This window comes from Malus domestica, chromosome 03 (genome assembly GCF_042453785.1).
Source record: "Malus domestica chromosome 03, GDT2T_hap1".
NCBI classification, from domain to species: domain Eukaryota; kingdom Viridiplantae; phylum Streptophyta; class Magnoliopsida; order Rosales; family Rosaceae; genus Malus; species Malus domestica.
In genome coordinates, this window is record NC_091663.1 from 8,417,281 (window position 1) to 8,430,022 (window position 12,742).

Below are 12,742 nucleotides of genomic sequence, written 5' to 3' on the forward strand. Positions count from 1 at the left end.
AACGGGCGTGTTGAGACTGATTTAGTAAGATTTTTAGGTAAGGAGGAATCACTAAACATAAAATGTGCATGTCGAACCGGACTGTTGTTGGGTTTTTTTCAGCTCATGATAAGTTGTCCTAAGTCTATTGGGAATTAATAGTCTTGGAGGATTAAATTGTTTTCCCAATTGGAGTAGGTTTTATAACTAGTTTCCAATTAAGATTAATAATCCTGATTGAAGAAGACCCTTATTATATCTATATAAGTGAGCTATTGTACTAGTTTTGAATGAAGGGGCCAAGCGTGTGCGAGAGAAAAGAAAAGAGATGGTGTATTTCTTGTTCTTGTTCTTTCAGGTTTTTCGTCAAGTCCTAGTTATAGAGATTTGGCAAGATTATTGGTTGTACTCATCATTGATATAGTGAAGGATTGTAGTTGCTGTCCCGTGAACGTAGGCACATATTGCTAAACCACATAAATTCTTGGTGTTATTTATCTTGGTTAATTGTTTTTCAATTTTCAGAGTTTATTCTTGTTTTTCCCATTCTTAAACACGATATTCTCAACAACTGTAATTGCCAATAAAGAAGAATGACTCCTTACACAGTAAACTCAACCCAGAAATAACTCAAAAGATTTCCTAGTGACCCTTATCCGAAGCTTGCATGGATTTCAGTAGACAAAATCCCAACTTATACGAAGGCAAGTTATGCGCAGACTAGGCATTTTCAACTTTCAAGATGTCATAATTTGGTGATCCCCTTCCCCTGCCGGTCGCCACTACCTAATAAATTTCTTCTCCCAAGACTCCGCGATGCCACATTCCACAGCACATCTAAAAGCATATAGAACTTTTTGTCCTGAAAGAGGGCTGACACAAAACTAGAAACAGGAAAGAAATCACAAAACCAGAAACAAGCGACGCGATAACACTACTTCGCTATAAGCCTGTAAAAATAACATGACTATGTAACACAACTTTTGTTTCATTTTTGAAGAATGTCGGGCGAATGCACCAAATTCAAAACCAACGAATAGCAGTCTTTTCTTCTCATGTTATTCAAGTCATTCAAAACATAACAGAAAACTCAAAAAGAGTATCTAGAACATCTCTCTTTCGTTATTATAGTCCTTGAAAATAGCACGAGAACCTCCACAACTCGAGTACAAAGGTGGCTACCACGGCATTCAGAAATCACCTATAAAACAAATGAAGAACTAAGTAAAGAATTTATACAACAGACTCATAAATTATATCTAGCAATGCAATGGCATGCTATTGACGATGCACAAACGGTACATGCCAAAAACCAAGACTGACCAAAATAGAAAGATCAGATTATAAAAACAAAAATTAAAAGAACAAGCACTAGAGAAAACTACAGCAATCCAATTTAAGGTTATATCTATGCCGATAGATCCCAAGGGAAGCAGAAACATTGTATCCTGGACAACCCCCTGGTATACGTAAAAGCATTGCAGCGATCATGTCCTGCAAAGGTATCCATTTGACATATATCCTTAACTGAATGTTGGGAATTTAGACTCGTCTAGCGCATCCTTTAGAAATTTCAAACCCTTGTTAACATGCAACTATGCAGGTTAATGTTTTAAATAACTCATCACTTTAGCATTTTCAAAATCTCCATACCCAATACATATGAAACTCATCATACTAGGAAATGTACAAAAAAACCTATAAAATTTTAGAAAGAACTCAGGATGCAACGAGTACCAAAAATTGTGTAACCAATTATCCCCGGCCCACAGAGAGTTTACAACTCAACTGCATGGTTTTCATGGTGGAATTCAAAATTTTGGTTTTTGGCCGAAAAAAGGAATTCAAAAACGGATAAGTATGGGCTTTCATGTCCAAGTGACTTTTACAACAATTTTGGTAGAGTTGAGATGATCAATGCATGATCTAGCAGCAGAAGACCAAGTCTGACCATCTGATTCTAAACCACGTTTGGAAGTAATCTCGACCAACTAAATGCATTAATGCCTTGTTCTTTTTCTAAAAACTGAACTATAAGCGCTGAGAAAACACATCGGTTTTCAAGTTTTTGCCATAAACAAAATGTGTACCAAAATCCTCGCAAGTAAATTACTCCTGGACTCAACACCATATACCAGAGCATTAACAAAGTTCACTCATGATTCCAAACTTCCTACCTAAAAATGATGTTTCCGCATATTAAAGAAACAACAAAGCAATCAATTATAGTAACAGAACTAGGATCTAGATGCCATTCATTACACCCAATGCAACAATCAGCAAAAGTTTCAACGAAAACTCGAAAGAGTTAATTTTTTTTCACGCGCTGTAACAATTACCAGATAATCAATCAACTGCATTTGAATGATAACTATTTTCTCTTTATCTACGGCCTAACGAATCAACGGATTAGAAGAAAAGCTACCTCTTGTGCCTCTGAACGAAAGGCGAGTTCTTGGCATCTTCCTCTGCGAATAAATTAACACAAAACAAATGGGTCAACGAAAATTAGGGTTTCGAATTTCGAATTGGAAACGAACAGATCGCAGATCGGAGGGGGAGGGGGACAGCTTACCAGTGAGGCCGAGAGAGAACTTGGTGATTAGGGTCCCGGTGATGGCGAACCCAACGATGAATGGCCAGTTCCGGTTCCACTCTCGCTTGAAGAAAATCGGCCATGGATCGAACTTCCTCATTTCTCTGAGTTTTTTTTTTTTTCGCTTTCCTTCAACAATTGCTCTCTCCTCCTCCGTCTAGGTTGTGAGCTATTTTATTAGCTACTTGTAACCGTTGGATTTCAATCTTTGGCGAATCATGCTCAATAGAAATTGGACGGCCCATGATTTGAGTTTCACAAAGTGGGCTACTTGCTATTTTATTCAGTTCGGAGAGATACCCTCAGCCCATTGATTGGTAAGAGGTTCTAGGTGCACGGTGCACCCAAGAATTGGAGAAATTTTTGGAGGTGACGGAAACACAGACCTTAACAAGGTAGGTGGTGATCCCAACATATTAAGTTTTAACAGCTAGATTTTATCATTTGCTCACTTAATCATACTTGGAGAAGCTGAAAAGTCAAAAACAAAAAGACGCCTTTTAAGTTTTAACTATGTTACATCCTCCGTTTCTTTCTTTCAATTAAAAAGCTCTTGCGCCGTCAGTAACTTTGAGGGAAGTTGTACAGACTCAATTCCCTCTTTTCTTTCTTTGAAAAATAACAAGAATTCCCTCAATTTCTCACAGACTCAAACCCATACCAAGGTATTATGGATGGAGACTCAAACTCAGACGAAGGTATTTGATTTTTCCTTTTAATAAGTTGTATGTGTGAGCTCTTAAACATTTTTGCATGATTATAGAACACTGCTTTTTTGCTATTGGCCATGATATTATTTTTTATAAAATATGATTATTGTTGGTCGATATTTTATGAAATTTTTGGCTTATATTATGGTAAAAATGATCTCTCAATGAATAATTCAGTCATTGATGTTGAAAGTGATAAAGAAAATATTGAATGCAATGCTCAAGAAAAAACTCCACCTATTGTAAATCTTGAAGAAAATTATGTTGAAGATTTGTATGGAAAGATTGTGAAAAATGAGCAAGAAGCTTATGATCTCTATAATGAGTATACGGCACGCATTGGCTTTAGCATTCGAAAGAGACAAAGAAGATATGACAAAAATGTAGATCTTGCAGCACTTAATTTTTGTTGTTCTAAAGAAGGTTTTCGACAAGATAGTAACCCTTGTGAAGAGAAACAGACTAAGAGATTGGACGAGAGAACAGGTTGCCAAGCCAAAATTCGATTTTTACTAGAATATGGTGTGTGGAAAGTCTCTACCTTTGATCCTAAACACAATCATGAACTTGCAATAAAAGAGGAAAGACAATTTTTACAATCAACTTGTAAAATTTCAAAAGCTCATACGAGTGTGATTAAAACCATGGTGAATGTAGGTGTAAGAACTACAAATACGGACTCATATTTAGCAGAAGAAGTCGGCGGGTCTCAAAATATTGGGTTTAAGAAAACAGATTGCTACAATTTTGTTAGTAAGGAAAAAAGAATTATGCTTGAAGCAGGGGATGCTCAAAGCTTGATCAATCATTTTAAGTGCAAGCAAGCTGAAGATCCAATGTTCTTTTACACGGTGCAAGTTGATCAATAAAACTGAATGACTAACTTTTTATGGAGGGATGGAAGGTCCAGAATTGATTATGAATGCTTTGGGGGACGTAGTAGTATTTGATACTACATATTGAACCAATAAGTACAACATGATTTGTGCTCCTTTCGTTGGAGTTAACCATCACTGGAGCAATGTGTTGCTAGGTTGTGTCTTTTTGTTGGATGAGAAGACTGCTACATTTGAATGGTTGTTCGAGGCATTCTTAGAATCAATGGGGAATCAAAAGCCTACAACCATTTTCATTGACCAGTGTCAAGCTATGGCAAATGCCATTATGGTGGTGTTTCCTGGGACATGCCATCGTTTATGCATATGGCATATATCAACGAATGCTACAAGAAATATACCAACACTTTGTGGAATCCCTGAGTTCAAGAGGCTATTCAACAAGTGTCTTGACGAATGTCAAACAGAGTTAGAATTTCAGCATACTTGGGATGAAATGATTAAGGAATTTAACGTCGCACAAAACAAATGGCTTAAAAGTCTTTTATGCCATTCGTGATAAGTGGTGTCCAATGTTTAGCCAAGATGCCTTCTCTGTGAGGATAAAATCCACACAAAGAAGTGAGAGCATGAATAATGATTTCCATCGTATGTCTACTAAAACGATGACTCTTACTGAATTTGTGCTTCATTATGAAAAACAAGCGAACGGGATGCGTTCAAAAGAATTAGAAGAAACCTTTCGTTGCAAGCAAGGTTTGCCTTATACAACATCTAAAAACAGTAGTTTTCTTAAACATGCTGCAAGTGTCTACACGAGAAAAATTTATAAATTTCTTGAGTATAAGTTTGTTGGTAGTTTGGCAGTAAAAATGCGTGAAAATTGGAAGTGATGGAACCCTCCAAACCTTTGAACTTAATGTGGAGGGTCACATAACATTTTATGTTGTCAAATTCAACGCCTCAACTTTCAACATCTCATATTCGATATCGACCAATTTTTTGTAGTTCTATCCAACTAAGAGCATGCCAACTGCCAATTCCCATGCTTGTTTCCCTTCACCTAATCAGGTAAACTAGTTTATATTTTGGGGTGTGATATCCACACACCCCATTTTACTTCTCACACATCTTTTTAATTTTCGGCCGTTGGATCGGATGAATTGAAGAAGATCAACGGACATAAATTATCAAGGGGTGTGTGGATAGCACACCCCTATATTTTTAGCAAGATTTTATAAATTTTGTTCGATTATTCATGTTCCGTATCGTATCAATGTTTGTAGCTCTATCCAACATTGAGTGTACTAACCACCAATGCACAATTATTTATGTTTGGTCTCGTATCAATGTTTGTAGTTCTATCCAACCACGAGATTGTCAACCACCAATGTCCATACTAGTTTGCCTTTATCTAATCAGGTAAACAAGTTTATAGGTTTGAAATTTGTGTTGGTGTTCTCAATATTTATATATTACAATTTTCTTTTTTCTTTCGAAGTCCCAACTACAATTGGTCGCATCAAACTTTACCTTCACCAATACGCTACAAAGTCAAAATTGTATGACACATTTGAATCAGGTATTGTGTTTTTCGTTCTACCCTTTGCTTTGAATTAGGTATTTGTGTAAATTCATTGTTGAAGTTAAATTTCATGTAATGCAGGATGCCTTTACTTGTGGCTTTGAGGAACATCAAGATGCTTGTAACTCCTAATTCTGATTATTTTAGACTTCACATCAAGATTCCAATGGTTTTGACAAACATCAAGTTCATGAGAGAATGTTTTCTTGTTAGACTATGTCAGACTTGTTATCATAAATTTGAAGTTCCATAATTTGACATTAGAATATGTAGCTTGGAAGTTTGGAATTTGACATTAGAATACATGTGACTTGAAATGGTTAAATTTGATTTTGGAATTTTACATAATCTGCAACTCTATAGCATATACAGTGATCTAAAAAATGCCCTAGGCGCTGGGCGCCTAGCAACCGAGGCGTTTTTGGGTAAATCGAGCAGAAAAATCAGGTTGGGCCTAGGCGGGCTAGGCGGTCCTAGGCGGTCCTAGGAGATTTTTATTTTTTATTTTTTATTAATTGCGTGCTTTTTTCTTTAGGAAAATTAATGAAAAGGGCTTCACAACTTTTAATCTTAACCAAAAACCACCTACTAATTTTATCTAATGGTTAGGACAAACCCAACATTAAATCAGCCTAATAAAACTGACCCAAAGAATGAGTTTCCAATTATACCCTGACAACACCTTCTCCTGTTTATTTAATCCGTTTCACTTCAGACGAAATAAAAAATGCTTTTGTACGGTTTCTACAAGTTTCTACATATCTCATGTCATTTTCTCTTTGCTATTTTCTCAATTTATAATTCCGATCTGATCATCGACGATGGAGATGACGCCACCCTTGTGATCCATGAGGAAGCCAAGACCAAGAAGAGTTCAAGAAGTTCGCGATGCTCCCGACCAGTCTTCCATTGATAAATAGAGGTTCGAGCGAGTGCTGACAATCATCAGAGATGGCTTAAAGATGGACTCCAAGAGGTACCTCTAACTTTGGTTTCGAATTTGTGAAAAAATGTGGATTTGTATTTCCCAGAAACAAATTACAATACAATTTTCTTTTTTCCTTCCATATCTTTGCCCGCAAAAGATAAATTGGATTATTAATTGGTTATTAGCATTTGGGTGCAAAATATATTGCTTGAAATCTTGAAAATCTGCTGCTAAATATTGGACAAATTCCAGAATTATTATTCTGTTTTTTTCTTTGTTTATGGTAGTTAACTTAATTTTTTCATATATTTTTTTGTTATAATTCTTAATTTTTTCATATATTTTTTTGTTATAATTATTGGTTCTTAAAAATTTAGGTTGGGTCCGTCACCATTGGTGGATTCCGTGCATTAAACGTCAGTTTTTTAGCACCGCTAGTGGGTTAGAGGCTGCTGCCACTGCCGGCAGGCAATGCTTTCTACTGTTTTGTTTTTGTGGGCTGTGCAATGTCAATGAGATTGGGAGATGCTTCTCCAGATTATTAGAAGAACCAAATTGAACTATACTTAATTGAGTAAATTGTACAAATGGTCCCTCAACTTTAATCAAATTGGAGCAATGGTCCCTCAACTAAAAATCCATTACCATTGGTCCTTCAACTTATCAAAATGTGTAGCTATAGTTCTTTTTATCAATTTTGTCAAAATTTTGTCAAAATAAGCTATGTTGGAATGACCATTTATATAATTAGGGTCCCTCAACTCATCAAAGTGTATAATTATGGTTCTTTTCGTCAACTATGTCAAAAAATTTGTCAAAACGAGTTATATTGTAAGGACCATTGCTACAATTGGATTAAAGTTAAAGGACCATTTCTCCACTTGAATTAAAGTTCAGGGACCAATGGTAATGGATTTTTAGTTGAGGGACCATAGCTACACGTTTTGATAAGTTGAGGGACCAAAGGTAATGGATTTTTAGTTGAGGGACCATTGCTCCAATTGAGTTAAAGTTAAGGGACCATAGCTACAATTTACTCATACTTAATTATAGGAATTATGTTTGCACTGCTCTCTCTCCCACATTTATTTTGTTCTGACATTATAATCATTATAATCATTCTTGTTAAAAAGTTTTTTTTTCTATTTATTTTCTGCATATTTGGGATCTTCTAGTTTTGATTATGTTGACTATTTCTGGCCTTTTGCAATATTTTACTCGTATCTTTTTCAAGTGAGTTTTTAAGAAGATGAAATGATTAAGTGTTAGTTTACGAAACAGTGATAGTACTAGTGTTCATTTGATAAATAGTCAGTGTTTAGTTTACGAAACAGTGATAGTACTAGTGTTCTGTTTAAGAAATAGTCAGTGTTTAGTTTACGAAACAGTGATAGTAATAGTGTTCGTTTGATAAATAGTCAATGTTTAGTTTACGAAACAGTGATAGTACTAGGGTTCTGTTTAAGAAATAGTCAGTGTTTAGTTTACGAAACAGTGATAGTACTAGTGTTCGTTTGATAAATAGTCAATGTTTAGTTTACGAAACAGTGATAGAACTAGTGTTCTGTTTAAGAAATAGTCAGTGTTTAGTTTACGAAACAGTGATAGTACTAGTGTTCCGTTTAAGAAATAGTCGGTGTTTAGTTTAAAAATTAGTGATAGCATCAGTGCTCAATTTAAGAAATAGTGATGGTACCCTTGTTCAATTTGAAAAATGGTTAGTATTTAGTTTAAGAAATAACGATAGAGCAAGTTTTCAATTTAATAAATAGTCATTTTTCAGTTCTAGAAATAATCAGTGTTTAGTTTAAGAAATAGTGACAGTACATGTGTTTAATTCTAAAAATAGTTAGTGTTTAGCTTAAAAAATAATCAGTATTCAGTTTAAGAAATAGTAATAATATTAGTGTTAAGTTTAAGAAATAATGATAATACCCGTGTTCAGTATACAAAATAGTGAGTATTCAGTTTAAGAAATAGTGATAATACGAGTGCTCAGTTTACGAAATAGTTAGTGTTAATTTAAGAATAGTGATAGTACCAGTGCTCAGTTTAAAAAATAGTGATAGAGCTAGTGTTCAGTTTAAGAAATAATAGTAGTAGTGTTCTATTTAACATATAGTAACGGTACCCCTATCCAATTCGAGAAATAGTTAGTGTTCAATGTTTATAATTGATAATTTTGTTTACTTGGGGAAATATTGTAGCTATTTGATCTTTTTTTCTTTTTTTTTTACTTGAAGATGTAAAGTATCAAATTGTTAGTATGATATCAATGCATTTTTTGTTGATTTGTTTTCAGGTTGTTGCTGGGACAGAACAAAGCCACGAGCAACACTTCCTGTAAAGGCAAATAATAAGGAGAAGGTGGTGGTGTTGAAAACACCCGAGGCGGTGAAAATACCGAAGCTTTACGGGCAAATCTACAAGACCATTGTTTTATCCGTCAAGAGTTGAGACCCCACTGGCAAATCTACAAAGTCTCAAAAACTGAAAATGAATCTGGGATAATTTCCAATGGAAGTGGCTCCTGCATTCTAGGAAAGTGGGTTCTATATGGTAAGCAAAAGTAAGGGTGAAAATTGATCAACAAAAGAATCTGAACCACCTAATTACAAATAAGTGATCAATTAATAAAATAATATTAAAATATATATAATAAAAAAGGTAATTGGTGAAGCAATTGCTCCCATTTTCTTTAAACGTGCAAAATGGTTTGAGGAGGTGGCCACTCTCCATCACCCACGATGAGTTTTACCTCCCTTTCAGGAGGAAGGCGGACGACAAGAAGAAAAAAAAAACCAAAACTTGAAGGGGGAACGAACAGCCACAAGAAATAAGAAAGAAGGAAAGAACTGGCTGACGTAATGGCATACTTGTAAATAAGGAAAGTTTATTTCTAACAGATTTGGATGACAAAATAGCATTGCTGTTAGGGGCAAAGGTGGAAAAAAAAATCATTTCGTTTTGGGCGTTTAGTTCAGCCCGTGTGTGTTAAATGTTTATGGGTCTAATATAAATTAGTTTTGTCCTTATGATTAAATATGAAGCCCTTTTGGTTAAATAATAGTATAGGGTGGTTTTTTATTAAAATAAACTTAGTTCAAGCCATTTTCATTAAAACTCCCTTTTTCTTTTTTGGTTTCATGGTGATATACTTATGGAAATGGTGTATCTAATTTGCAAATAATGGATTTACTACAAGTTCATCCAATACTTATGGAAATAATGTACCTAATTTGCATTTTATCGTTATTTTATTATTCATACAAGTATAGTTCTTTTTTTAGGTGTCAATATGCACTTATTTACAAGATATACAAGAAATTTACCTAAATCCGCTAGGCACAGCCTAGCTGTCTAGGCACTAGGCGCTAGCCCGCTGCCCGACTAGTGCCTAGCGTTTTTTAGAACCTTGAGCATATATCATTTAGCAGGTAACCAATGTTTTATTTGAACCAAATTTATATATGCTTCAAAACTTCATTGCCTCACACAAACTCAATTAAAGACCAAGATAATGACAATTCCCAAACAAAGCATTTTAACAAAAAAAAAACTTTTCGAATCATTCAGAAAGAGAAATTACTTCATCAATGGAAGGGTTATTTTCCCCCCTTTTTTTCCCTTTTCTAGTAGGGCAATTTTCCTCCATTTTCTCTCCTTCTTATGATAAGAATGAGGAAGAAGATGGACTTCAGATTGTTGGCAGCCCTGTTGTGATGAGGCTAAGTCTCCATCCAAAATTGGAAAAACCCTAAACTGAAAAAGCAAAAATTTTTGGCGGTAGCCTTATTGTGATTGCCCAACGGCTCAAGAGCTTTTCAATTGAAATATGGGTTTGAGTTTGTGAGAAAACAACTTCTAACTTTTAAGGTTTTTACTTTAAGAAACAGAGAAATGGAGGGAATTCTTGTTATTTTTCAAAGAAAGAAAAGAGGGAATTGAGTCTATGTAACTTCCCTCAAAGTTTCCTGTCGGCTCAAGAGCTTTTCAATTGAATGAAATAAACGGAGGAAGTAACAGAGTTAAAAGGCATCTTTTTGTTTTTGACTTTTCAGTTACTCCAGGTATGATTAAGTGAGCAAATGACAAAATCTAGCTATCAAAATTTAAATAGTGGGCTTCAACCTGCCTGAACCCAATCGTTGAGCAGAGAAAAACCAACCGTTGATGTTTTTTTCTGGTTCAAATACTAACTGTCGATGTTGATGCGCATGTGGCTGTTGTCTTTTGTTATGCTTGCCAAATGGAGAAAATCACCAAATAGCGAGACTCAATATGTGAAAATGTAGAGAGTTTGTTTGTTTTGTTTTTTATATTTATAAAGGGATCAGCTAAGGCTTCGTCATGGCGGTCCACCATTTCGAGAATGAAAAGACTCACAGAGGCGTTTCAACCTCATTCTGATCACCATCGTGCGATTTACCAGCCAGCTGCGCGTAACCACTCTCTGATACCTAAGTCGGATGCACATAAGGCACAAATTGAATAAAATCGATAGAACAACGTCTTTAAGAAGGTATCCTCTGTCGAGTTGTTCTCTTTTTGTTAATTTTCTTTGTTTAGGCTGTAACGAATGAGCCAATTTTGATATGTTGCAGTCATGCCACATTGTATACGTTACATGGTTTCATTGTAGCATAGAGGAGTATTGTTTAATTCCTAGATTTGAGCCTTGATCGTGCATCATTTTAATGCGTGTCATGATGCTTCGAGAGAAGGAATCATATCTCTTGCTCATGGCTTTAATTGTACAAATTGTAATGCATTTTAATTTTTCAGATATTTAATTATTTGAATGTGCGATGATTTTATACAAATAGCTGAATAATTTTGTATTGTAGCAATTTGAATATTCGACAACCCAACTATAAAATTCGTGTTCATTAGAGCATCCCAGTCAAAGGCTCTATATGTGGTTCAAAAAAATATCTTTAGATCTTTATAAAAGAATCTCTCTCAGTCAAGTAATATCGATGATATCGGAAATATCGGTAGTTCAAAAACACGAAAATTTCGATGGAAATATCGGGATATTATCGATATCGATAAAAATTAAATAAAAACTACGAAAATTGTAAGAAAAACTTGGAAATTTTTATTGAAACTTTGCAGAATGTTTATTTAGTAAATTATCTATTAGTTTATCACAAAAAAATTGGAAGGAAATGCATTGTATGATAAATATAACTGATTTAAATTGATTATATAGCTAGCTGGCAAACATTGTGAGCGTAGAAAATATATAGTAATTAATGAAAGAAGTTTAAACACACCATAATCATTTATATATAATGAATTAGTACAATATTTTACACTTTATACATTGCATGGTAAGATACATGAGTGACTTAGCAAGATCTAAAATATCGATGATATCGGAAATATCGGTAGTCCAAAAAAATATCGGTAGTTCAAAAACACGGAAATTTCGATGGAAATATCGGGATATTATGGATATTTTAGACCAGTAACAAATTCTTTTTTTCAAACCCTATATGGAACTATATATATTTATAGTGACTTTTTCCAGGATAAAATAATATGAGTTTTAACGAAAAGCTTGTAGTACTATTCATTTTAACGAAAAACCATATTTTTACACTAAAAAGTCAAACATGATATTATTCACTTTATCATTTATTTTATCCTTATCGTTAAAACTCAAAATTTTAAAATCTCATTTTTTTTAAAATAATATCTCCCAATTTCTTCCTGATACGCATTTTAGTTTTGATAGAGAAGAGAGAGAACTCTGAGGCTGTTGTTACGTGCTGCGCGCCTATTTTTCCCACAATTTTCAAGCGAAAAAAAAACCTCAAATTTCAAACACAAAATTCGGACAACTCCCTCTGTTCTCTTGGGCTCGCCTTTCAAAAAACCGCCACTCTCACGAAAAAGCACAATCCGTGCCACACAAAAATTGTAGAATTCCACACCGTAGATTCACACACCATCAACGACGCAAATCCACTTTTACAATACGACGCGGATCGACTCTCTCAGCCATCGATAAGCATCCGCATCGAACGGCCGATATCACCACCGGCAACCTTTCCCAATTCCAAACCCCTAGCCCAAACACTATAAATACACAAAATCCCT

At 34.7% G+C, this 12,742-nt stretch overlaps 1 protein-coding gene across 2 annotated transcripts; it reads right to left on the minus strand.

Annotated features, from left to right (window-relative positions):
* Positions 1-951: 951 nt before the first annotated feature.
* LOC103421264 (ATP synthase small subunit 6, mitochondrial) lies at positions 952-2,739 on the minus strand. 2 transcript variants are annotated; one of them, XR_527223.4, is made up of 3 exons: positions 2,555-2,652; positions 2,405-2,447; positions 952-1,180 (listed from the first exon to the last, which is right to left on the minus strand). XR_527223.4 is itself a non-coding variant. In XM_008359290.3 (2 exons), the coding sequence occupies exons 1-2, from the start codon at positions 2,673-2,675 to the stop codon at positions 2,401-2,403; spliced, it is 168 nt and encodes a 55-aa protein (XP_008357512.1). In that variant the 5' UTR covers positions 2,676-2,739. The 2 variants fall into 2 exon arrangements, 1 of the variants encoding a protein (XP_008357512.1); XM_008359290.3 differs by lacking the exon at positions 952-1,180 and having other exon boundaries at positions 2,401-2,447; positions 2,555-2,739.
* Between the last annotated feature and the right edge of the window lie 10,003 nt (positions 2,740-12,742).

Bases quoted from the DNA above. Each gene is read 5' to 3' on its own strand.
- LOC103421264 (XM_008359290.3), bottom strand. From the start codon at position 2,675: ATGAGGAAGTTCGATCCATGGCCGATTTTCTTCAAGCGAGAGTGGAAC. The intron at 2,448-2,554 runs GTAAGCTGTCCC...ATTTATTCGCAG, and splicing joins GTTCTCTCTCGGCCTCACTG to AGGAAGATGCCAAGAACTCG.